We start from the raw sequence: 27,107 nt of genomic DNA on the forward strand, positions 1-27,107 counted from the left end.
AATAGCTTGAGATAGCTTCTCTGGGATTGGAGTCACGTTGTGCATTCAAGATTCACTCGTGGGCTCAAGGAGCTCTCTCAGCTCCAGCTGAAAAGGTGCAGAATGAAAAACTTGTGAGATTTTTGTGCCGTCTGGTTTGCAATCAAACCCTTCCAAGTTTTTGTTGTCTCATGCAAGAAGTTCCTGAAGGTGTTGGTTGCTGTGCAGCTGTTCTGGTTTTAGGTTCAGTCGAGCGTGGGTGAGTATTTGAGAGCAGGGGTGTGGAAGATAGCAGAGGAAACCTTTTTATCTCATCATCAGTCACATTTGAATAGATTAGGTTGGTGGTGAAGGGAGAGTGGATCTGGTTAGGATCAGGACCCAACCATGGGTCACATAAAACTACATGTTGATGATTCACATGAATAAAAACGAGGTTTTAACCTTTGCTACCAGCATATTATCATCAAAATTGTAAAGCAATTACAAGAAATTAAATATAGAAATGTGTATATAGCAGTTTACCGAGTCATGGACTCCAAAGCGCTTCACGTTTCAATCCACATATGTACCCAGTGATGGTGAGACACGTAGCACAGCTGCCCTGGAGGACAAGTACCACCAGCAGGCAAGGAGGGTTAAGTGTCTTGCCCGAAGACACAACAACTGGCCTGGATTTGAGCCAGCAACCCACTGGTTACGGAGCACAGAGCTAACCCCTGATCCACCGCTGCCTCAAAGTTGAGCAATAAGGACAGAACCAGTGATTTCCAAATCAGAACACCAGTAACTAAAACCATCTACCCCACAACGCAAACCTTATTCTTTCTTTAATTAGATAAGAACACAATTCCTTCTATCACCTGACGTTTGCTCTTGCAGTGGCGGGTGCAACAAGGCACCCACGACAAATGTCAGAGCTGTCCGTGAATTTGGCTTGTAGCAACATGTGCTAGCAAATGATCCCAGTATTTTAGCGCAGATATGACCGAGTTATGCATCAAGATGTCCAGATCTAAAGTTTAAAGCAACTAAATCATTTTGTCACTCGGTTTTGCTCAACAGACACATTTGGTGATCTGTTAAAGCAAGCATGGTGGGGATAGTCTTCTCTACTCCATTAAACGTTTCAGTTGTTCAAAAACACAACATTTAATCCTATAATCTCGTTTTGTTTTATCAGCAGCTTCATTGTGGAAGTCTGTCGACGACTCGAGGACTTTTGAAAAGTTTAGGATTTTAAAAATGGCTGTCCTAATCCAGATGACTCATTCCTCTGTGCAGTTTGCATTTATTCATTTATTTGTTCGATGTCTTGAGTTAAGGAAGCTCTGCGGGGTTGGAACAGACGCATAACAGCTCAGATCACATGCAGCCATGATCAACAGCATTTCAATGTGAGAAAATAAATAAAGCATTGATTCATTTTCTGTAATCACACACATGTGAATGGTGATTTCTTTTTCTTTTCTGTGATAACCAGCATGGACAATGGGGCCATTAGGGGCAACAACAAATCAAAATGTGGGAATGCATGATTCATTTGGACAACCCCCCACTGAGGTGATTTATTCTGGTAATGAAGGAGACGGATGTTTACAGAGATTACCGTCAGACTCCGCTGTAGCAGTCAGGGCACGTCCACGGCCGTCACTGATCTATTAGAGGAGACTGTACATTTTTACATCTCTGTATTCACTAAAGCAGACAGAGATTCATGCACACAGGTTGACGTTGGAAAGGAAGGTTAGAGGAGCTCGTCTGAACAAGTGTGACTAACTGGAGAAAAATGCTAATTAGCTAATTTTATGGTTGGAATGGAAATTGATTTCTCATGAAACGTTTGCATTTGTTGATATCTTAGTTGTGACCTTGTTGCAAGGCATCTTATTACTATTCCATTACATTTATTACAGTTGGAGTACAATTAGAGTAAAGCTCGGTTTACATTGCAGAAAAATCATGACAATTCTTGACCAGCCCCACCCCTTTCAACAATCTTAAAGAGCAAGTCAACCCCTACCAGAGTCTAACTCCACTCCCACTTCATGTTTGAAAAATGCAACACATGCTGTTGCCTGGCAGACCGAGAGGGCGGAGCCGCTAACAAATACACACACACACTCAGGCTCACGACAGCATTGTGACATCATAATGTACCAGTTTACATCATAGCATACCTCTTAGCCAATAGCGGTGGCAGATTTAAATTCAAATGCAGTGCAGAGTTTTTACCTGACAACGGCACAACACTGCCAGTTTTAGGCAGAATATTTAAATTTTAACTAAGATGCACTGAAGTGCCAAATTATTGACGACACGTGTCTGCAGCACGAATAGACACTCGTTTATTTAGTTTATCAGCAAAAAAAATGTTTATTTGGGGGTGACTTGCTCTTTAAAGTTGCACCTGATTGCCATAACAGCTCTAAAGATAATCTTATCAGATAATCTTACCTTGTGTGGTGTGTTACGAGTATTCTGGTGCTCTCAGAAGCACACCAGGACCGCTCTGAACATAAATCTGGGCTTTAAAACGTTTTGAATCCTCTTGGTCAGACTTTTGGGGACTAACACATGTGCTACCTGTTGAATGTGCTGCATAGCCAGCCAGAAAGCGAGGTGACAGCAGGGCGCAGCATGCTCCTCCTCAACCATGTTTGTTTAATTCAAAGTCACATTTTATCTTGCAAGATTTCCCATCTGAGAATATCCTTGAGTGAAAGCCGTTTGTATGTAGTGTGTAGTTTCCCCAAGTTGTAGCACACCACACACAGAAGGACAAAAACGGGTAAACCCATGATTTTTCGTCTCCACGTGTGTGGTCTCTCATGCTTTGAAAGTTGGCTGATCGTGCTTAAGGCTCTGCTACACAAACAAGAAAATGAAGAACCCTCACAAACGTTTGGAGACATTTTGGAAAAACCCTTGAGTTTGTCTGCAGTTTATCCCCGGCATTCCCATCCTGGCCTAGCAAAAAGTACATTCAAAGCCACGTAGAGGCTCTCTAAGTGAAGTTGCGTGTAAAATGTCTGATCCAACCACATACTCCCACACCTGCTCAACACAACCAGTGTTCCTCGAACTGGGGGATAAATAAGAGTATTTATTAGTTTAAATGTATTAGTTTTCCTTTGGATAAATCCCCTCTGAAATAAGTTCCAGTGGTCTTTTGTTCTTCTCGTCCTGCACCTAATTATCTCTGACACGGCTGTATAATCTCACCTGAATCCTGGCACAAGGAAAATATGATCTTATGACACCTACGTTGGGCTCTTTGTCACGTTTCTCCTCCAGTTGAGGCCCGTTGAGTAATAGCATCGCAGATTAATGCCGAGTGATTTTCATTTCTGAACCTCTGCATCATGCATATTTCCATCGGATAAGAGGAGAGGATTTCCTATTCATTAAGTAATCAGAGCTTTAGCTGCAGAGCCGTGACTGTTGCTGTCGAGGAATTTAAAATTGGTCTATTGTTGCTCAAACATTTCCTCAGCTTTCATGAGTGAATCAGACACTCTTGTACGGAAAACAATGTTTGCATATTTGGACCATTCAAGGACTAGAAAGTGTCTCTACTTCCTGCTTTTATCTTTTATTTATCCAACTCAAAAACTCATTTTGTAGCGTTGAACGTGTGACTTTATTGAAATTTTCTTTTCATTTTGCATGTAGATAAATAATGAAGCCATCTTAAAATCTGAATAAGTTTATATCATCTTTTCATTTTGCTCCTCAATTCCTTCTCTTTCTGCTTTGCTGGAGTGTTGCGTTCACATGTTTAAACTTTATACGTTTCTTTTTGCATCACTTCTGAAATTAGCTTTAATAATACACTCAACAAAAATATAAACACAACACTTTTGTTTCTGCTCCGATTTTTCATGAGATGGACTTAAAGATCTAAAATTCATTCCAGATACACAATATCACCATTTCTCTCAAACATTGTTCACAAATCAGTCTAAATGTGTGATAGTGAGCACTTCTGCTTTGCTGAGATAATCCATCCCACCTCACAGGTGTGCCACATCAAGATGCTGACCCGACATCATGAGTAGTGCACAGGTGTACCTTATACTGCCCACAATAAAAGGCCATCCTGGAATGTGCAGTTTTGTCTCACAGCAAAATGCCACAGATACCACAAGCATTGAGGGAGCGTGCAATTGGCATGCTGACAGCAGGAATGTCAACCAGATCTGTTGCTCATGCATTGAATGTTCATTTCTCCCCCATAAGCCGTCTCCAAAGGCGTTTCAGAGAATATGGCAGTACATCCAACCGGCCTCACAACCGCAGACGACGTGTAACCACACCAGCCCAGGACCTCCACATCCAGCAGGTTCACCTCCAAGATCGTCTGAGACCAGCCACTCAGACAGCTGCTGAAACAACTGGTTTGCATAACCAAACAATTTCTGCACAAACTGCCAGAAACCGTCTCAGGGAAGCTCAACTGCATGCTCGTCATCCTCATCGGGGTCTTGACCTGACTCCAGCTTGTCACCGTAACAGACTTGAGTGGGCAAATGCTCACATTCGATGGCGTCTGGCACGTTGGAGAGGTGTTCTCTTCACGGATGAATCTCTGTTTACATGGTTCAGGGCAGATGGCAGACAGTGTGTGTGGCGTCGTGTGGGTGAGCGATTTGCTGATGTCAATGTTGTGGATGGAGTGGCCCATGGTGGTGGTGGGGTTATGGTATGGGCCGGGATCTGTTATGGACGAAGAACACAGGTGCATTTTATTGATGGCATTTTGACTGCACAGAGATACCGTGATGAGATCCTGAGGCCCATTGTTGTGCCGTACATCCATGAACATCACCTCATGTTTCAGCAAGATAATGCACGGCCCCATGTTGCAAGGATCTGTACACAATTCTTGGAAGCTGAAAATGTCCCAGTTCTTGCATGGCCAGCATACTCACTGGACATGTCACCCGTGGAGCATGTTTGGGATGTGCTTGACCGGCGTATACGACAGCATGTACCAGTTCCCTCTAATATCCAACAACTTCACACAGCCACTGAAGAGGAGTGGACCAACATTCCACAGGCCACAATTGACAATCTGATAAACTCAATGCGACGAAGATGTGTTGCACTGCATGAGGCAAATGGTGGTCACACCAGATACTGACCGGTTCTGAGTCCCCAGACCCCCAATAAAGCAAAAGACTGCACATTCCAGGGTGGCCTTTTATTGTGGGCAGTATAAGGTACACCTGTGCACTACTCATGATGTCGGATCAGCATCTTGATGCGGCACACCTGTGAGGTGGGATGGATTATATCAGCAGCAGAAGTGCTCACTATCACACATTTAGACTGATTTGTGAACAATGTTTGAGAGAAATGGTGATGTTGTGTATCTGGAATGAATTTTAGATCTTTAAGTCCATCTCATGAAAAATGGGAGCAGAAACAAAGGTGCTGCATTTATATTTTTGTTGAGTGTAATAACAATATATTTTAGATTGCTTTGCTTTGCTTCAGGGCAAATTACCAGAACCTCAAAGGGTTAGCAGTCCAAAATCCAGTCTTCCCACTTTAGCTGCTGGGCTCAGGAAGATTCAGATCTGAGAACCAGATGATGAAACTGCTGAAGGGGGTCGGATGGTGGTTTAGTGCCACACAGTGGTGAAACTTTAACAGATGTTTACTAAAGAAAACAGTTTAATACCTTAATGAGGAAATCAATCGTTGGGAAATACAACAATCTTTAAAAAAGCAACAAACACATGTTATATTTTAATTATTAGATGTTTTATGTTTAAATAATATATGAATTAATGGAATCTATACTTAAGTCATTTATTTGCAGAGGAGAGCATGAAGCCTTTGCACTGTGGATGTGGTTCTCTAGACGTCCTCAGGCCTCCCATAGGTAACATACTGATGGTGTTTCATTATAAGAAATAAGTGCTTTTTAACCAGCATGAGTCCACACGCCTGGCATGTTGTCATTCCTGAACCGTGAGCGCTCACTGATCTCTCATCGCACTCCGTTTATCAGCAGCAGCTGTCTTCTTGGAAGCTGGCTGAGTTGTGCACCTGAAGAGGACAGATGTTGGTGTGGTCCATCGTGACATGTGGAGCCATGCACTCTCTCGCAGTGAGAGCACTCGGTGTGGGAAAAGAGGGAAAAAGCAACAACTCCTCTGCTGAGAATACATTTCACGTGATTTATTGTTCCTGTTAAAATGCAAATGGGGCAATGAGCAGAGGAGAAACAAGTGTCGTCTGTAACAGAGTAGTCACCTGTGAAAGCACGTCTCCAGCACACGGGTACTATTTTGGTCAGCGTGGAGAGAAAGTGAACATCTGTGAGCTCGTATGAAGAAAAGTGCTGCGTTGAGATTGGATGTTTGGAAAGCCTCTGTAGTGTTTCCATTTTACTTTTTATATGCAGTTTAAGATACTATTTCATTCAATCTTTCTGCCAAAGTCACACAAATCAAAGCAAATCTTTACATGTTCTTTCAGACTGAGTTTAAATTGCAAATGTGCAAAAATAATACAAATCCAGATGCTGCTACTCAGCTTCTGGAAGTGGGATGTTGTCCTTATTAGGTTTGTGGAATAAAAGGTTAACTTAAACCTACAGATGGTCCTTTAGGTAGGTCCAAACTCACCATTTGATAAAACCACATGAAACAAAGACGTTTGCTCATTTTTTAAAGAAAAGATAGCTGTAAGGCATGAACCATCTTCACTTTGCATTTCTTGTTCAAAAATATTCATATTAAACTGAAAATTCAACTTGAATTTTTTTCCAGTCACTCTGAGTTCTTCATGAAAATAGTCTCCTACACCTATCTCCTGCATTAGCTTCTGATAGAAAATAGATGGTGAAACTCTAGGATTAGAAAATCCTGACAGATCTACGTCACCCTGTCACTAACATTCATGGACTCGCCCATCTTGACCCACGACGGGGAAGGCTGTTGTTGGGTTAACGTCCAGGAAACAGCAGAGAACGTCTCGACCAGTAGAAGCTAACTGTTAGCATTAGCAACTCCACCACAAAGCAGAGAACATCTCAGCTAGTAGAGGCTAACTGTTAGCATTAGCAACTCCACCACAAAGCAGAGAACATCTCAGCTAGTAGAAGCTAACTGTTAGCATTAGCAACTCCACCACTCGACAGAACTCCTGACTTGTATTTGTAGAGATAAAACATCAAAGTTGCAGCGCTAGCAGTCAGTGGTCGAGTCGCTTTGCTGTTATCCAGTCAGAGGCGAGATGTCCAAATATCAGGAACAATACTACAAATCCTGTCGTCTGAAGCTACTTCCTCTTCTGGCTGAATTCTGTGTGCTGAAACAGGTGCACAAGGTGCTGTTTTTCCCAGAGTACGACCTCCAAAGAATTCATTCTTACTACCACTGCATGCATTAATACTATGAGTGAAAAACCTCTTTAAAGAGCAAGTCACCCAAATCAACTTTATTTTTCTGATAAACTATATAAATGTGTGTGTAATCGTGCTGCAGACACGTGTAGTCAGTAGTTTTGCACTTTAGTGCATTTTGGTTGAAATTAAAACTTTCTGCCTAAAACTGTCAGTGTTGTCAGGTAAAAACTCTGCACTGCAGTTGAATTTAAATCTGCCATCGCTAAGGTGCCCTAGAATGTTAGCTGGTACCATATGATGTCACAGTGTCGTTGTGAGCCTGTGTGTGTGTATTTGTTAGCGGCTCCGCCCTCTCAGTCAGTCTGCTAGGCAACAGCATTTGTTGCATTTTTCAAACAGGAAGTGGGAGTGGAGTAATACTCTGGTAGGGGGTGACTTGCTCTTTAATGTAATGTCATTTTGCATCAGGAAGAATTAAGAAATGAAAGTTAAGTTTTTAGGTTTTTAGGTTTTATGGTGTGTTTAGAATAATAATGTGCTGGTAAGCTGAATATTTAATTCTCAAAGATTTTTCTGTGGGATGCTCCTTCCTGTCTGGTTAACTCTTATTTTGTTATATTTTATTGATTCCCATGACCTGCCTCTTGGAATTTCGTATTTATTACTTTTTATTTTAAACGATTAAAAAATGTAATTCATGATGGATTATTATTATAATTATTAATATTATTATTTGAAAACCTTGGGTAAACTAATAGATATGAATGGTTATTTGAAAGAAACTGTTGCCTGTCTGGATTTGGACACATACAAACCTTGGTTTCTTCCACGCCTCAGATAAGAACACAGATGAATTCTCTCTGGTCTCCATGTTCTTCCTGAGCTGTCAGCGTTGGAGTGTTGCTCTGGTCTGAACGTCCAGCAGGATGTGCTCCAGCATCGTCCCGCACCGAGCGGGAGCTGTAGGGGGGGTTCTGGACAAATCCTGTGGAGTAACGCATCTTTCTTTGCACAACGTGTCAGGACTTTGAACAAGCTTCTTCTATGATTTCTAATCCTAACTAACACACACGGGGGGGGGGGAACGGTGCGGCAGCAGTTCACAGCTGGACCAGAGTCTGTTGTTTGTTTTTCTGTTAAAACACAAGAAAAACTGAGCTGTCCCACTTCTAGAAACACATTTTCCTACAAATAAAGAATAATTAAAGCTGAAGAATGTGTAGCAGCGCAGGAATTATAGCATATTCATCTTAGAAACGGTGGAATTAAAGGCTCAAGTAGCTCAAAAGTGTAGTCACAGCTTCTGCGGCAGGTTTCTTCCCACTGGTTGTGTACGAGTGTGGGTGTTTATTCATTTAGGGTTTTTAATCTCTTCAGATTCTGCAAGTGGAAAATTGAACACCTCAAGTGTGTCGTGATTTTCCAAAGTAAATGTCAAGTCGCTGTAATGAAGCCGAGGATTAGGCCAGTGTCTCTGGGAAGATCCGTCTCCAGAGGGAAGTTCTGACTGCGACCTGAATCACTGCAGTAAAAAGGCTTGACTTCATCCCTCATCATCTCTCTCCTCGTCTCTTTCTAATCTTCTTGCTGTCTCCACTCTTCATCTTCTTCTTCTGCCTGTTTGCCTGCGTATTCCCGCTACCTGTCTCGTCTCCTTCAGACACCAGGGAAGGCGGCTCGGGACTGGGAACCGGAGCCATCGTGGGCATCCTCGTTGTGGTCTTCTTCGTGCTCTTGGTTGCCGTTGACGTCGCCTGCTTCTTCCTGAACAAGTGCGGGCTCCTCATGTGCATTGCCGTAACCTTCTGTGGAAAAGCTGGACCAGGAGCCAAGAACAAGGACATCGAGGAGGGAAAGACGGCATTCACGTAAGCACATTTTAAAAATGTCTTTCTGAAACAAAGAATCAAAAGGGGGTGATGATGTTTTTGCCTGTGTGTGTTAATGTCATCTGTAACATCAAGGGACTATTTGTAGCAGTCAACCCAAGTCAGGATGACCACCAGAGTGAGTCGATATGAGCAAATGTATGAGTTGATTTCACTGATTTGGTGTTTTTGCTGCTTAGCAGAAACGTTTTGACCTAACTGGCCCCGATCCCATCCTTCACTGGAGCGGTTTGCAGCCGAGTGTGAAGCAGTTGGGATGAGACTCTGAGGCCATGGTCGAAAAAAGGTAGAATACCTTCTCCAGGTCAGGGACGAGGTCCCGCCTCCAGTATCTTCACGAGTGAGGGAAAGCTGGAGCGTGAGACCGAAAGGCGGATTGGTGCTGCAGACGTTGTACCGGTCGGTTGTGGTGGAGAGAGCTGAGCTCCTACCCTTACCTGTGGCCACGAGCTCTGGGGAGTGACCAAAGGAATGAGGTTGCTGAAGTGACTTTTCTCCACAGGCTGGCTGGGCTCTCCCTTAGAGATAGGGTGAGAAGCTTGGTCATCTGGGAGGGGCTCGGAGCAGACCCGCTGCTCCTCCACATCGAGAGGAGCCAGTTGAGGTGGCTCGGGCGTCTGGTCAGGATGCCTCCTGGACGCCTCCCTGGTGAGGTGCTCTGGGAACGTCCTACCGGGAGGAGACCTAAAGGAAGACCCAGGACACGCTGGAGGGACTATGTCTCTCACCTGGCCAGGGAACGCCTCGGGATTCTCTTGGAGGTGCTGGCCCAAGTGGCTGGGGAGAGGGAAGTCTGGGCCTCTCTGCTTCAGCTGCTGCCCCCGCGACCGGACCCCGGATAAGTGGATGGAAATGGAAGGCTGGATGGATATGATTCCATCACTTTTCAGCACAAAATGTTGAACTGCTCCAGATCATTCACGGTTTCTGAATGGGGGGGGGAGGGGGGTGATGGGGTGCTGCTGCTGTTTGGATTGCTGGCTGCAACGCACATAACACACAAGCTTGCAATATAAAGGACAACACCTGTCCCCCTGCAGCTCGGCTGTGTGACTGCACTAGCCTGTCCTGTGGGACCCTCACCATGTGACCCTCATGTCCATGCTGGCTCTGGAGGAGCAGATAGGAGACGAGACCTCCTGTAACTTAAGATGAACCAAAGCTTCCTCCCAGTTCGTCTTTAAGCTGAATTTAACATCAGTTTATCTTCATGACACTAAAGAATAAAGTGGAACAAGAACTTCTATCTTCTGTTTCTCTCTCCTTTTAACTTCTCCGTGTCCCTAAATAGAAGAGACAGACGATTACGCTGCAGCCGCCGTCACTGGCCCCGCCCCCTCCCCAAGACCGGACCTCCCGACATCACAGCACTCGGTCTGCCTGAGCGCTTCCAGGAGAAACAAGAATGAAATCATGAAAATAATAACGCGTGTTTGGAGGAACGTTCTCTCTCTCTCTCTCTCTCTCTCTCTCTCTCTCTCTCTCTCTCTCTCTCTCTCTCTCTCTCTCTCTCTCTCCCCCTCTCAGTCGCTGATCGAGCGAGCGCAGCGCGCCGCGCGACAACCCGCTCAATTAACATAATTCACGGCCCAAATCCAACAGAACCGATCGGGCTGCTTCGGTTCGGGCTCGGTCTCAGGTTACAACTCCAGCGCTGGTGCCGCCGTTAAAATAACACGATTCCACTATAATGGATCATGGTCCTCTTCTATGATGCAGAATCGTTTACGCCCGCATCTCATGCACTCATTATTTGATTATTTTCCTCAGCTCTATCTATCCTACACCTCCCAGTCGGCCGTCTAGGGTGGGGGGTGCGCGCGGGGTTTGGGGGCCACAAAGAGAGGGCCCGTGGGCTGGACGTGGCCCGTGGGCCGCCATTTGCGGACCACTGACCTACGCCTCTGTCAGTGCGCCCCAGGGCAGCTGTGGTGACAATGTAGCTCATCTCCACCAGGGTGTGTGTGAATGGATGAATGAAAACAGCGTAGTGTAAAGCGCTTTGGAGTCCTCTGACTCAGAATGTGTCAAATCATCAAATGTCAGCATTTCTAAAGTTGCTTCAAAACATGAAACCATGCAGCCCAGCTTTAAGCTACTGTTTTCATCACAGAGGAAACATGTTGTCTAGTGTTTGGTTTTCTTTCATCAAAACATCATTTCTTCATTCTACTCATGAGCACAACAAATGGTGACAAGGAAAACAGAACATGTTTGGGGTGAACTCTGATGCGTGGAGCTGGAGACGTTCTTCACGTAGAGATCTGGACGCGTCGCTGCCTGCAAGCAAACACTTTAAAGCTCAGCGAGAGCAGGGTGGCGATAGCAGCTAAGCTCTCAGGGGAAGCTGCAAGCAGAGAGCTCGCAGGTGGATGAAGGTGGAGGATGACCAAATATTGGCTCGAGTGAATCAGACGGCGTATCCGTCAGTAGAAAAAGCAATCCTAGAGCACGTTTCAGCCCCCCCCCCCATCAGTGCTGATCGTTTTACTGGAGGTGCTCGTGTGTTTAGACGTAGATTCGGTTATAGGAGGACCAGAACTGTTTTCTAAAATAAGTCACACAACATAATTCCCACTTCTTACTGACAACAGGAAGGATGAGTCAAAGGAGCCGATTGTTGAAGTGAGAACAGAGGAAGAACACACCCCAAACCAGGAAGGAGGGGGTCCAACAGAGCCCACCGAGACCACTCCACTGACCGACCCAGAGTGAGTACCGGCCAGGCCCAGTGCCTTGTTATACTAAACGTCCCATCCATGTTTGCTTCAGGCTCATCCATCACACAGTAATAATCATACACACTATTACCTACTCGCTACTCAAACACACACACATTAGCTGTGATTTACTCATTTAGCCCCGAGGCGCCGTTCTGCTGCAGTACTGGAGGCTCATAATGCTTCATTTATTCCCATTTTCTTTCCTAGATCAACTTTTCCCATCTAGCTGATGCTACGAGAAAATTCTCATGAAGTTTTACAAACAGTGTTTTGTGTTGTAGCAAAATGTGTAAAGATAGAAAGCCTGATTAACCACCTTCAGCTGGGCGTTGTGGACTAAATGTATGTCAGCATTATTTATTTGAATCCTAATGTATGATATAAATATTTATATTTTTATTAGTATTTACAAACAAGCACTTAAACGTCTAAGTTACGTATCTCAAATGCCCCACCGCACTTTTACGTATAATATAATTATGATCTGTGTAAAATCATGTAAGGGCCATATGTGGCCACTGGGGGCGGGTCACATCGCATATACCATGAGATTCTCATTTTGTAATGGCATAATTAATCCAGTACCCAGCTGACTGACCTTAGGTTGGTCCTGCAGCTCAGTGTTGTTCAGGTCATGAGGAACCATCATGGCTGGCGAGTAAAAGTCTCTGAGGTTTTGGGGATGCCCTACGTACCTGCCACCTGGTCATGCTGGGGGGTTTCAGACCATCTAATGGTCAGTCATGGCTAAAAGACTTGCTAACGTACCCCAAAAACTGACAAACCTCAAAGCAGACTGTAACGTTCAGGACAGCCATGCTGTGGTTTTTAGGAAACTAAAGAAAAACGTTTCCATAAATTCTTTAAATCCTTTGTGATATTCTTGCTTTTGGTGTTCACTCTTGTTTAAGCTGTTTGGTGGGCTGCAGCGCTGAATTTCCCTCAGTAAGAAGGAAAACAACACATGTTGGCCATCTCTGTAATGTATTTATTTCACACCATCAGAGCCCTCAGTAGCCCGTGGGAGAGCCATACGCAGCCACAGCGGCTTGGCGGGTCACCGTTCTGGCTCTGTTGACCCACTCGGGCTGTTCAGCTCTAAAAGGCTTCGTTTATACCTACTCATACGTTCCTACTTCTCCGCTGGTGTGTCAGCGTTACGAAGCAGTTCTCCGCCAGGACAGCAGGGGGCGTAGACCTTTTCCAACAGCTGGCAGGTCTGCCTACCATTCCAATGATGTCTCTGGCCAATGACGCTTTATTTACTTCAGCTTGTAAACAAAAACAAGTCAAGGAGCAACGAGCACGTTTTTAATGAGCGGGATCTTGAGGAAGAAAAACTTTTATCACAAATGAATTCAAAAACACCTCCACAGATGGAAAAGTGGAACTTAGCTACCAAGAAGCAATGTTTATTACTTCTTGTGCCAATTTTATTGTCCCAGTAAACCGTCCTTCCTGTAACCGTCCTTTGGGGACCGGTGTTGTAATGTGAAAAAGCCCCCCTGCTAAGAAAGCACACCCCGTCATGGGGAGTGCATCAGTAGAACAGCATGGCATCAGATGCGAAATGCACAGGTGTTACTGAGGTAGATTGTTTAAATGTGGCAACAAGTTGCTAATCTGAGTGATTATTTTCATCCGCAGGGGTCAAAGACTAGCCATGGGGTGTCAAATATCATTTATGTGATACTATTTATTCCTGATTAGCTATTGGAGCAAAAGCTTTAATATAAAATGAAGCTAAATTTTGACCCTTTTTATAAAACATTTTTGAGTGTTTTTTTTTAATGCTTCGTTGCAGAAGTTTTGTTTGATGCTGTTTTCTAATTAGAAAATGTTCAACTTTAATTTAAAAATCTGGGTCTAAACGGTTAAATTTACAAATAGTTTTTATATGAAAGTTTAAAAGCATTTTGACTAAAACATTTATTTGTCCTGAGTTAAACCCTGAACGCTTCATTAGTGTGTTGTTCCTCCCCACTAAAGCTATGCTGTTAACATTGTGTTTGCGTAGAGATTACGTTCCACTGAAACACAGAATCACTAATCTGATGGTTTTTGCCCTCACCTCCACTCTCCTTCTGCCCTTCACTCCTCTCTGTTTTCTGCTTCTCCTCCTGTGTTCGCTCCTCCTTTTGTTTTCTTGCTGCTCCTTAAACAGGCCGGCGGCTGCAAACACCCCGCACATGGTGGTTAACTTAAACCCCTCCGCTGCTGCTAACTCGGTTTCTGAGAGCTTTAGCACGCCGCAGAATAATCCTGCACCCAATCCAACCAACGGAGCTCCTGCCAAGTCTTCTCCCAAAAACAGCACGGCCAGTTCGCTTAAAGCTGACCCCGAACCTGGGGTTGGGCCTCTGGTTGACCTGAGCGACACTCCTAGAGTTGCCCTTTCCTCCAACCCGACACCTCCTGTGTTAGACCCCAGTGCTGACAGGTCACAGAGTCGCTCCGGGAGAGCCCCCGACTGCAGCCAGAGTAAGGAGTTACAAGTAGACGGTCCGGCCAAAGATGCTCCCCATGCCCCGAGCTCAGACTCGACCGCATCAGCCCAAAACGAGTATGAAAGTCTCCATTACATCACATAAGCTCACTTGTGTTGTTATCACCTCATCAGGCTGTCATTAACAAGGAAAAGATTCACCCTTAAATGCCAACTTCTAGCTTTGACCCCCCACATGCGGAGCTTTGCTCACATAAGTCGTGTTTCCGTTTTAGGAGTTCTGGGTTAGGGTTAGTGACTCGTAAACACGGTGGCTCGGTCCTCTCCCCCCTCTCAGGACTTTGCTGAGATGTCAGCATATCCCAGTCGTTGTGGCGGTGTGTGATGTCACTCACCAGCATCAAAAGGCGTCCGCAGACCTAAATAACATTAAGAGCAGGTTCACTGAGGAACCATTTTTTATTTATTATGTTTTAAATAATCAGTCACTCTGTCACTTAGCATTCATGGACTCACCCACCCTGACTCACGACGGGGAAGGCTGTTGTTGGTTTAGCGTCCAGGAAACAGCAGACGTCTCAACTAGGCTGACCGTTAGCGTTAGCAGCACAGCAGGCTTGTGTTGTGTGAGGAGATAAAACATCAACGTTGCAGCACAAACAGAGCCAGTGGTCAAGTCGCTTTGCTGTTATCCAATCAGAGGCGAGATTCCCAAATATCAGGAAATAAGACTCCAAATCCCGCAGCCTAAACCACTTTCTCCTCTGGCTGAGTTGTGTGTTCTCAAACAGGAGCACCAGAGCTTTTGTCCCAGATTACGACGCACCGGGTGTTCATTTCCACTAGAGACGGATTATAAATGTGAGTAAAGGTTTAAAAAGGTTTTATTCCATCAAAGTACATCATAACTTAATCTCTGTGCTGCAGTCAATGCCAGAGAAAGCCCTGTTGTGTTACAGCCTTCTGTAGGAGACCACACGATGACATAACTGATGGTGTTTGGGGGTGGGGGGTGCTAGAAACGGCGATATTTAAGCAGCATCGGAGCTGTGGAGCGTCACCAAATGGCCTGATGTTAAGACTCACAGGTCAGATCCACAGCCTGGGTCACCTTGCCCTGGCTTATTTTCTTTTCCCTCCAGTCCACTTCACCAACACCTGCTGGCGACGTCTGCTGATGTAATTTCCTGCTGACTTACAACCAATCAGCATGAGTTAATCACAAGCCCCGCCCAGTGACTCTACCGGACACACCCCAGTCCAGGTACTCTGTTGGTCCCAGAAAACGGTCCTTTTAGCTTCTCTGTCCAGTAGAATTACCCAAAAGTTCTGATTGTTGAAGCGGGCCTATAAAGATAAGTGACCAGATACAAAATATTCCCTTTCCTGGATGACTGAATGATCACTTTACTGCAGAGTCTCTAATGCATGCCGTTTGTTTTAAAGTGTAATGAAGTCCAAACAGCCTCAGTGTGACAGGAACCGTTTTATTTCGTATTTAATTTTAGAAAAATACCCGTCGTGATTCTGCGTCTGCAAAGTTTGAAACTTGCAGCCTGATAACATTTCCCTCTAGAAACTGCTGACCCGTAGAGGACTTTGATGGGCTTGATCCCACTCTGAAATATGTTTCAGCTGTTGGCCCGGTACCAGAATTCAGTAAGCACCAACAGTGGGCAGAGATCCAGAGGCGGGCTTCAACAGGAGCCATGATGCACCTGCATAAATTACAGCTACAAGTCGTGAGGCAGGTTGGAGAAAGAGCACAGCTGGGGTTGGAGACGCGTGCGGCCCAGTTGGGAACACTTGTGAAAGTTTGTTATGATTTGAAAACACTGACCTGTTTTCTGATGAGCAAGACAGAAATGCATTGTGGGAAGCAAAGTTAAACGTCTGTCAGAGTAACAGCAGACTGTGTTCAAGCAGGAAACATCTTGATGGTTTAAGGAACATTTAAGGGTGGAACTTCCTTTAATGGTGCCAGATGTTGGCGATGTAGCTAAACGTCCGATGATGTCACCAGTGCATGCCTCCATCATCGAGCCTCCGCCTCCATCCTACACCCGTTTGTTTGTTTCTTCATGTTTCTGAGGTCTTTCTCCCATTGTAGAGCTTCTAGACATCATTCCTGGATGATTAGCAAATTAAAGGTAAGCAGGTAAAATGATGCTGTTGGTCATATTTACTGTAGTCCAAGTCATGCCACATGAGCAACAGGACAACGAGTCATTTAAATGATCAGAACTGAAATTGTTGACACTAATTAGAAAATTGATTGTGAACATGTTTTTTTATCTAATGGACTCCGTTCTCAATCAATCAATCAATCAAAGCTTTATTTATAAAGCGCCTTCTGCAACCCTGTCAGGAAGCCCAAGGCGCTGAACATGGTACAGTAGAAGTACAAATATAGTGAATAAATCAGAAAATAAAAGCCATTCAAATTACAGATTACAAATTCTGCATTCTGGCATGCAAGCCTTCTTTAGAGGGTTGAGTAGATTAAAACCAGCAGTGTGCCGTTTTCAGGTCCGTAGGAGTGATGCCCCGCTTGAGAGAGTATCTAACTGTAACGCCACGCCGCTAGACGGTTGTGTCTGTTCAGCTGTCGGGTTGCAATCCCTTCCCCTGACCATGATGTCTTCTGCTGCTGTGTGGTTTGGATGGATTTTTTTAGGGGTGTGGCCTCACCTATTGGAGGATTCTCTACAGGTGTGTCAGCCCGATGGATCTTTTAAAAGAACCTAATGTTGTCCAGAGTCTGTTTGGTTTTAACTGGTCTACATGTCGCCGTGGTTGAAGGCTTTTAGGTCATGTAGAAGAACGTGACTGGAGTCCTCAGTGAGCTGGACCCACAAAGAATCCATAAAACTTTATTTAAATTGTTTTATTACTATTTAGGCAGTTTTTTTACTGAACATTTACTCGAGGGTGTTGGTGTAGAAATCTCCTCATTGCCACCGATAACTTTGACAACCAAAAAGTATTTTTATTTTTTCCAACCGGGGAAAAAACTCCTTGGATCGTACAAAAATATCAGCTTCTTTTAGGAAAACATGTTTTAAACGCATCTCATCATCATTTTTACCTAAAGTGTTGAAAATGCAGTATAAAACCGTTAAAAGCACATGTAATTCAGATATTGACTACACAAACTTCAAAAATGATCAGGAGCACATAAATTTTATATCAGATTAAATCTTATTGGTTTTAAGTCCTTCCCAGCTGTTTTTTTCCAAGTGGCCAAGTCATCATAATAAACATGTCAGTTGTATTGTGGTTTATGCTTAAGTTCACATAACATGAGCATTCAAAAATCAGTCTGCTTTCATAAGTGGTCAGTAAGGCAAGGCAGCTTCTTTTGTTTAGCACATTTCAGACTAAATGTGCTTTCTAGGAGCAAGAACATAACGCACTAAATGAACATGACAACCTAAAACAGCACATCTGAGGTAAAAATACACAAATACACTTACATGTAAAACAAAAGACGAGGTTAAAGAGGGAGCAGTTACAGTGCAGCAGGTGCTGCAAAAGTAATCATCCACAGGCTGATGAAGACGTGAACATGTTCAGTTTAAAGTTACTAGAGCTGGGACACATTTAAGGTCATGAGGAAGCCCATTCCGTCTGTGAGCAGCATAGTAGCTAAAAGCAGCTTCACCCTGTTTGGTTCTGACCCGGTTCTACCAGCTGACTGATTCCTAAGGATCTCAGAGCCCTGCTGGGCGTAAATACTTTAAAGAGATCCAACTTGTATTGAGTGATTTATAAACTAGCAGTAGCACTTTAGAATCCATTCTATAGTTTACTGGTAACCAGTGTAGAGATTACAGAACAGGAGTGATGTGCTTGCTTCTCTTGGTTCTTGTTAAAAGGAACCCAGGTCACAAAACTCTGTGGTTCTTAAGAGATAAATGTTACTATCAGTTATATTAAAGTGGTGTAAAAAACCTTCTTAATGTCTTCTTTTTTTATAAAATTTATAAAAATAGTTTAACTCGTAGGCCGCCATTGTTGTTAGTGTCGAACTGCACTCTGGGTAGTGACGTCATCTGGTTGTGCGTCGGTTGCACCGGCCGGCTTTGGGACCCTGTAGGGACTGTTGAGCGACATCAACATGTCGTCTGTTCAGCCTTTTCACTTTGAACCAACCCCAGAGTGCATTGTGTGCGGAAAACATGGCGTCCTACATGGCGTCCAAAAATGTACTAAATGTTATAGATTTATAAATAAACAGCAGTATTTTGTGTGTTTCTCACAACATGAAACAGAAAACTTGTGGCTCATTAGGACAGACACGTCCTCACAGCCGGACTTCCTTCTGAGACACTAGCAGCAGCTTTCTGATTGAGCTGCAGTTGCCTCGTTTGTCATTAATGGTTTTCTGAAGCTAACCTCGAAGCGAGGCCTCGTGGACACGGCCTTTCTGCTCGATACAAGCTTCATTTGTCCCTTCACTAGTATCTGGAAGTATTGTTATTGACTGACCATCAGGTGGTACTGTGGTGTTTCAAATTTACAGTTTTTTTAATCAGTTGTTCCAAATTAGCGTTCTGTTTCTGCCATCATTGCTGACTGCATGTGGAACCAAGCAGCAAGGAGAAGACCGTGGACTACGAATGCTGGGAGGGTGATTATTGGATAAAAACAGCTGCGGTGATTAGCAGGTGTGAAGAAGCTGAAACACGAAGGGAAAGCAAGATCAGATCACAAATCCATTTCTTTTCCTTGAAGGTAAATATTAGTTTTAGTCACTCCCAATGGTGGACTGGCCATCTGGCATTCCAGCCACTCCCGCTTGGACGGAGGAATTTCCGCCAGCATCACCTTCCCCGCCCCGGCATCTGGTGCGGAAAGGCCAAGGCTAGAGTTTCATTCAAGGCCTGGTCACTGCTAGAAGGTTCTGTTTTACCTGAGCTAGTATCATAAACACACCTCGCTTGTTTGTTAGCTCATTTAAACATCCGTGATGCTGAACTTTGCTCCAAGGAATAAGGAGAGGTTAACGTGGGAGATTATTTAATGAAAATCACATTTAGGAAGGTGCACCGAGACAGAGGTGGTCAGCCTGGGTTCTGGCCATGATAATTCATTAATGTGTAGTTTTGTGTCCTTTTGTATTGTAGAGCACTTCCAAACTACAGGCATTCAGAGTAATTCACTAGGGTCCTCAATATAGAGCTCCGGTAGGTGACGTCACACTATCCCATCATGCACCACGATGCGCCATATTGGCAGGAAACAAACTGTAAACAAGCCAACTAGCCGACGGTTTTCCAGCATTCAGAGAATGGTCAGCTCGTGTTTGGGTGCACAAACCACCGAGGGCAGGTTGAAGACAGAGCTTTTATTGCGTTCCCAAAGACCCAGCCCTGAGGGAAAGATGGATTCCTACGATCAAAAGAGCTCGGAGCACAATGAAGAAAACCGAGCGCTGGAACCTGTCGCTCGCTGGATTCCGCTTTGCAGTGACCAGTTCATTTCCGGTAACTTCATGTAATTTGAAGTTACGTTTTAAAATGGTAGTTCTAGCTATAGTAATCAGAACATGAGTCCACGGGCTTATTGATGTCTCCTCTTCCCTTTCTTGGTTGTGCTGCCATGATCTGAGCAGCATGGCAGACACATGAGAGCAACTCTCGCCCTGTCCAGCTGTGCAGTTACAGTGAGCTCCTAGCGCAACACCATCTCTTCTAACCGCTGCCCATGTTTTAGAGGGCGTTCAGCCATAAATAACTTTCTGCTGTTAGCTTCCTGGCTAACTCATCGTAGCATACGCTAGCATACTACCGGTATTATGTTTGGCTACTTACCTTTGCAGTACACTTTGTTGTAAGCTCCACAGCTGAATCTCGGCCACAGATCCCGATAGAGTCCATTTGTAACCCTCCAGACTTTTATAGGCCTTCAGAGAATCTCCGGTGTCGTGTGATGGAAAGATGACGAGATAATTATATATGTCAGGATACTGTGGATTTGGGAATCCCGCGTCACGTGCCACCTGATCTATTGTTTTAAAAAGTACACCGGGCTAAATATGGATCACTAATCTGTAGTCTGTGAAGTCTAGTGGCATATCGCTCGTCAACACTCCAACATTTGCCTGCAACCATCAGTTGTAGTTGTGGTTATCTCTTTTTCCCGTTGGCATTCCTGCCAGTATGGCGCCGCAAACAAACCTGAGCACGTGATGTCAGGAGCTTTATAGCGGAAACTTCCGGGTAATCTTACCGGACCTTTGCCGCGTGCACGTGTCTCCATTTCACTAGGCCAACCCAAAAACACTTCAAGTATCTTTCCGGAGTCTTCTACTTTCAGAAATGACGTATGATTTGTCAGAAACCTGTAAAGGTGATTATCTTATCACGAACTGTGATATAATGTAAGCAATACGTCGTTTTGCTAAGCTCTCCCCCTGCCCCGCAGAGCTCTGTGCAACCGGAACAGAAAAACTGGGAGTTGCTGCCCTTTCTCCCAACGCTGACCCCCCCCCCCCCAGTGCTACAGCTTACGGTCCTTTTCGGTCTCCTGCAGAGCACGTACAAATGTAATATCATGTCATAGAACACTGCTTCTCATATCACTCTGCCGGTCTTCCAGATGGATTTAATCACAGCATACTTTGACAGAATTGAACTTTTACTGTTATTAACCCTCTGGAGGCAGGCGTTGCAGATGTGCAGCCTGGTTGCTCCTCATACGTGTTTCATGAGCATGTTTTAACGCTGAAGTACCCCTGAAGGACTTAGTTGTTCGTCCTTTTATCAAAACTTACCTTGAGCCTGAGAGGGTTAACATCTGTGGACGCCTTTTGGCACTGGTCAGTGACGTCGCTAAGTGCTGAAACGGTCGCGATATGCTGACGTCATAGCAAAGTCCTGAAAGGCCGACGGGACTGAGCAATCGTATTTTCCCAGTCCCAGAGGTTTCCCAGAACTCTAATAGTTAAAGTTCGGTCATAAAGACAAGCAACCATTCACACACACTCACTCACACCTGGGGACGATTTAGAGTGTCCTATCAACCGAACACGCCTGTTTATGCCTGAGGGAGAAAGCTGAAGCACCCCGAGAAATCCCACAATGCATCAGGAGATCATTCTGGCTCCACGCAGGAAGGCTGCAGCCAGATTCCAAAGTACATCAGCGCTACCATCCATGCTGCCGTGCAGCCATTAAAAATCAGAAGTTCTGAGTCATAAAAGATAAATTTGAAAAACATCTGGTCAAAGGAAGCCGGTGGCTTTCACTGAGTCGTCTACAGTTCAATCTCCACGTGGAACGTAAAGCAAACGGTTGGCAGCAAGATGACACTGAAATGTTTACAGTCGCTTAAAGATGAGGGCAAGAAAATTTGTGTCCCCCCCCCCCATCTGCTTTTCACACCAAGCCTGTCTCCTGTGCACAAACAAACAGCCCTCCGTTGCAGCTTGGTGCCATGCCAGTGACACCTTATGGGAAACGTGTCGTCTTCGCCCACAAGCTCTTCTATAATCACAGATCCAGCTGACAGCGTGCATGCTTCCAGTCCCGTGGGGGGCAGCTCTGTTTGTTTTTGTTGTTGTTTTTGTTTGCCGGCCTCTGCAGACTCCATTAGGGCAATGCTAGTCCTTCCAATGCATTATTCAAAGCAGCATCAGGGATGTGGGTCACTCCTAACTTTAAAGACTGTAGCTATTTAGGAGCCAGAAGAACGGAAGGCGGCCAGAAATCATGGATTTACTGTAGGTGATGCTCGGCTTTAACGTCGTCTCATTGTGTGGGAGCTCAGCTGAGTCCAGATGGCATGTAATCCTCTTGTGTGTTGTCGTCTGCGTTGTGGGTTTCCCTCATTCCCTCGTGCATTGTGCCTACTGTACCGGCCCTGTGTCATTCCACATCAGCCTCCATTGTTCCTTGAAAGTAGCCGTGACATCCATGTGCTCCTGTTTGATGTCTGCATAGGATAGCGAGTGTGATCCCATTACGTGTGAAACACATTCCGTTCCAGGAGCGAAGGAACACATTCCTGCATGTTTCTCTTCCATTCTCACCCCCGTGTTTTTCTCTCCTCTTGCTTCTTTGTGAGAACGCCACAAAAGGCAGCTCTGAGCCGACAGTTTAACTGTGAAAGAGACTTATTGATGCTAACCCAATCTCCTCTCTTTCTCTTTCTTTTGTCTCACTCGTGGGTTTTTACTCTCAGCGGTAAAACTGTGAAGGATGACAACACCAAAGGCGAGACGGAGGCGAAGAACGCCACGGCTGAGGTGAAGGCGGTTCCCAACGAGGCTCCTCAGGTGAACGGCAACGAGAGCAAAGCGTAACCTCCTCGTCTCCAGTGGCAGGAAGAAGAGGGCAGTTAGGACCGGGGGGGGGGGGGTCACAGTCACTGCTGAAACCTCAAAATCATGTCACACACCATCCCGTCACATTGAATCCTAACATGCGCCTGGTTTCATACATCCTAAGACCTCATGCCTTAGCTCCTACGACATCAGATAAAGAATCCTGTTTGAGTCGGTTTTCTAGTGGATCAGCTGATGAGTACATCTGTACTGTAGGTGGACATGGTTTACTGTAGCTTTACCGCACACGTCACTGCCTTCAGCGTGCACAGACATGTAAAACCTTACCCACACTTTTATTTTTATGCAGTACACTCATCATTAATGGTTGTAATTATGGATCTTTTTTAGCTTTTTAATGTCTTATTAGCACGTCTGTTGTTATTTCCAACGCTACTGTATTTCTGTGTACCGGTGTTCTGTCTGGGATTGGGTTTAATTTTTTCATATTTGTTTAATTCTTTTGCATTTTCTCTGATTTCAGTCAAACTTTACATTTAAAAAAAAGAAGAAGAAAGAAAGGAGAAATATTTAATTTCCAGTAGTTACCTGCTGCTTTCAGTACGTTTCAAATATATGATTTCCTAGAATTGTTCGTTTGTTTGGTGGCTGAATAAAAGAGAATAAAAGAGAATAAAAGAGAAATACTCAACTGAAATTTGATTTGCAACATTTTATGATTTTAGAAAGTCTGTTTTTATGTTTATCTAGTTTCCATTTGATCAACTCCATCACATCAGAACTCGTTTTGAAGCAGAAATCCGGCCTTATTTTGTCTCACGGTGTCTGAAAAATTCGAAACTCTGCTCGTAGGTGTTCTGCTTTCAGCCAATCAGAAGCCAGGAAGTCCTGTGACCAAATATGACGAGTCAGAGGTGTACACTCACTAACTGGACCAATGAAATGTTGTAAATAATGCGACCCTTACCTGAAACAAACCATTTATTCTTGGTAGTAGATGAAATGAATGAAGTTATATAGATGGAGAAACATTGTACACTGTAAAAAATGAGCTTTCTGCCTGTTTGTTTCTGGCCCAACAGGCTGACAGCAGCTTTTAGTCTCGGTGTCGCTAAACTGTGACGACATGAAGGTTTTTAGTAGCATCTCTAACTCTTCTTCTCTGTCCCCCACACACGTATATCAGAGCTTCCTGTAGGTGTGCTGGTCTGGTGTGTTACCCGGCCATTCTGGGGGCTTTGTAGTCTAAGAGCTCATGGGAGTTCTATTTATTATCTGAAAAACACATTTTTAACAAATCTTGACTTCGTATGAACTCTCAAAGGCAAACTTATTATTTCATCTGCTAAATCCATTAAAAACATAATTATTGCAACATGTTGCAAGAATTAGTTTTAATTTGATTTACTTTGAGAAAATTGGTAAGCTGACCTTTTTTTCATTGACATGCGGCCATCTTAACTCCTTCACTGCCAACATTTGTCAGCATTTTTACTGTTTATTTTAAGAGTCACAGAACGTTGGGGGCTAGGATGATGTCGACGCCAACACAACCAAAACAAAGCGGCGACTCACCTCTTACATCAGGAAGAATCTGCGCGTTTATGATCTGTTGTTGAATTGTGATCGGCAGAAGCTTTTCCGGTTCGTGCCTCACTTTTTTACAGCAGCGGCCCAAAACGATCTCCTAACACGTGGATGTTTTGCTTCCTGGTCACGTGACGTACGTGGATGAAAATCTGCTTTAGAGCTGGGATGTTTGTTCTCACGGTGTGGGGGCTCGTCCGACGCCCACAGTAAAAGATACAAATGACGACTTTAGTCGTCAATGGCGGTTGATGAGTTAAATGTGTTTACTGAAAACAGTCAGATGACAAATGCAACAAAAGGTTAATCGAAATAATAATGTTTAACTTTATGGAGCGAACAGATTTCCTTTCTACAAAAACATTAGCTGATGCTAGTTGGGTTGATTGCTGTGGTTTTGTTGTCTACTTGGTAAAAAGAAGAAAAATCAGCTGATCCTGACTTTTCCAGCCCGTTGTCTGCATTTATAGATTTGTTTACCGTCTTATTAGGTTGGTCGTTGAAACTATTTGTTTAAAAATAAGTTTTTTGTTTTTTCTTTAGCTGAGATAACATTTTTTTACTCCGTTTTTTCAACTGATAATTTTTAAAAGCCCAAGTTCATCCACCAGGTTTCCCGTGGGAATAAAATAATTATTTTTAACCTTTTTGGCTCCATCTTTAAATCCACCTAATTCCAACCATACAGCTCAAATGTTTTTACAGTTTTCTTTCTGCTCCAGACCTCCAGCTAGTCGTGTGAAGTGTAGATCTGCCGTGTCTTCGTCGTAGATCTGGGTGTCTAGTTTACCGTGAGAAGATGTAGCCGTAGTGTGTGTGGTGCGGGAGTCTGACGGCAGGAAGACGCAGTGCCTTTGGTTTAGAAAAGTTGTGACGTGCGCTCCGATCCTCCTCGTATCTGCATCCAAGGCTCTGCCCTCTCGGCAGTTGGTCTCCATCGATATGTCAGCGTTTGCTTGAATCCTCTCATTGATTCTGAGCGGCTCCATCATCGTGGTCCCTTTTTGTACTTGAGTGATTTTTCTGTTGCTTAACCATTTCTTCATACTTTTAGTTCTAGTAGCTTGTTAGAAACACCTGACTGGTTTTATGAAAACGAAATAAATTGATCTTTGATGCAGTTTCACTATTTAAATTTAAAATATTTGATGCAAGGCCCGAAAAAGGGTCAAAACAAATGGTTAAACTTCCCTTTTAACCCCTCCCTCTGTCCTATCGGGTGACCCCTCCAGGAAAGGTCCACATGGCTGGGGTGCACCTCAAGGTATAAACCATGAACCCCGCTCAACGGTCACCTTTCCTGGAGGGGTCACCCGATAGGACAGAGGGATGGGTAATCCTGTTTCACCAAATAAAGAGGACATTCCTAAAGAGTCTGAACTTGTTGGTTTAAATGAGCATGTAAACTATTCCTGTGATGATGTGTGTTTTAGTAAAATAAACAAGGATTTGTGTTTTTTCCCCGTTGTTGTGAAACTGTTCCTGTTTGTACATTTCTTTTTACACACGTTCATGAATATTGTGTAATATGCAAATAAAAATGAGATTTTCATGTATTTTGTTCACCTTAAACTGCTTGTTTCCATTTTGTGTTTTTGTGTTGAAGTCTTCCATAGCTCTGTAACACCTCCACGAGACACAAGCCACGGCTTTCTGTTCAAAAGCCACCAAGGAGAACATTTAACACCTGATTCAGAGTCGAGACAGCTTGTTAGTATCAGGATGTGTAAAAATAAAATGCAGACTAAATATTCGGATGTGTGCCCTCTTGCAGCCGTGAGCCGTCTCTGCCCGCAGCTCTTCGCTGTTGGGTTAGGGTTAGGGTAAACAGCAGCTCTCGTCCTCGGTGGCCGTCTCTGGTCCTGGTGGAAATACTGAATACAACAGAGGAGGAGAGGAGGGAAAACACAAGAGGACTTTGGATTCTGTCACAAATGTTTGTGTTCAATAAAGTTTAAGAAAAAAATGCTGTTACTTTTTCTCCTAAAGAGTTTGGTGCTTTTTAATTAGCATAGAACTTATTTTTAATTCAAAATATAAGTAAAAACTTACTTGGACGCGTGTGATGGAGCGTTGTCCTGCATGAACATCATGTTTTTCTTGAAGGATGCAGACTTCTTCCTGTACCTCTGCTTGAAGAAGGTGTCTTCCAGAAACTGGCAGTAGGACTGGGAGTTGAGCTCGACTCCATCCTCAGCCCCAAAAGGCCCCACAAGCTCATCTCTGATGATACCAGCCCAAACCAGTACTCCACCTCCACCTTGCTGGCGTCTGAGTGGGACTGGAGCTCTCTGCCCTTTACCAGTCCAGCCACGGGCCCATCCATCTGGCCCATCAAGACTCACTCTCATTTCATCAGTCCATAAAACCTTAGAAACATCAGTCTGGAGATATTTCTTGGCCCAGTCTGGAGACGTTTCAGCTTGTGTGTCTTGTTCAGTGGTGGTCGTCTTTCAGCCTTTCTTACCTTGGCCATGTCTCTGAGTATTGCACACCTCGTGCTTTTGGGCACTCCAGTGATGCTGCAGCTCTGAAATATGGCCAAACTGGTGGCAAGTGGCATCTTGGCAGCTGCACGCTTGACTTTTCTCACTTCATGGGCAGTTATTTTGCGCCTTGGTTTGTCCACATGCTTCTTGCGACCCTGTTGACTATTTTGAATGAAACGCTTGATTGTTCGATGATCACGCTCTGGGACGTAATTTTGGGGGGGGACGGGTGGGACATGTCCCCCCCACTTTTTCAAAAGGCAGTTTCGGTCCCCTTCACTTTTTTCCGTCCAAAAACAATGTTACGCTCCATTAAATGGATTTGGTTGAGCACTAGGACC

The 27,107-nt window shown here is 44.3% G+C and overlaps 1 protein-coding gene across 11 annotated transcripts in view; it reads left to right on the forward strand.

The window, feature by feature from the left end:
- The window catches only part of ncam1a (neural cell adhesion molecule 1a), a 434,538-nt gene extending 408,689 nt beyond the window's left edge, over nt 1-25,849 (forward strand). For 8 of the 11 annotated variants that reach the window (XM_070555484.1, XM_070555483.1, XM_070555485.1 and 5 more), the window contains 4 exons: nt 9,003-9,210; nt 11,826-11,942; nt 14,119-14,517; nt 22,588-25,849. In XM_070555484.1, the coding sequence (XP_070411585.1) occupies nt 9,003-9,210; nt 11,826-11,942; nt 14,119-14,517; nt 22,588-22,708 (845 nt within the window). In that variant the 3' untranslated portion in view covers nt 22,709-25,849. Of the gene's footprint in view, nt 1-9,002; nt 9,211-11,825; nt 11,947-14,118; nt 14,518-22,587 lie in introns of those variants that run through there. The other 3 variants (XM_070555491.1, XM_015962045.3, XM_070555493.1) reach the window with 2 other exon arrangements.
- Nucleotides 25,850-27,107: the final 1,258 nt, after the last annotated feature.

Source organism: Nothobranchius furzeri, chromosome 10 (genome assembly GCF_043380555.1).
Source record: "Nothobranchius furzeri strain GRZ-AD chromosome 10, NfurGRZ-RIMD1, whole genome shotgun sequence".
Lineage (NCBI taxonomy): Eukaryota > Metazoa > Chordata > Actinopteri > Cyprinodontiformes > Nothobranchiidae > Nothobranchius > Nothobranchius furzeri.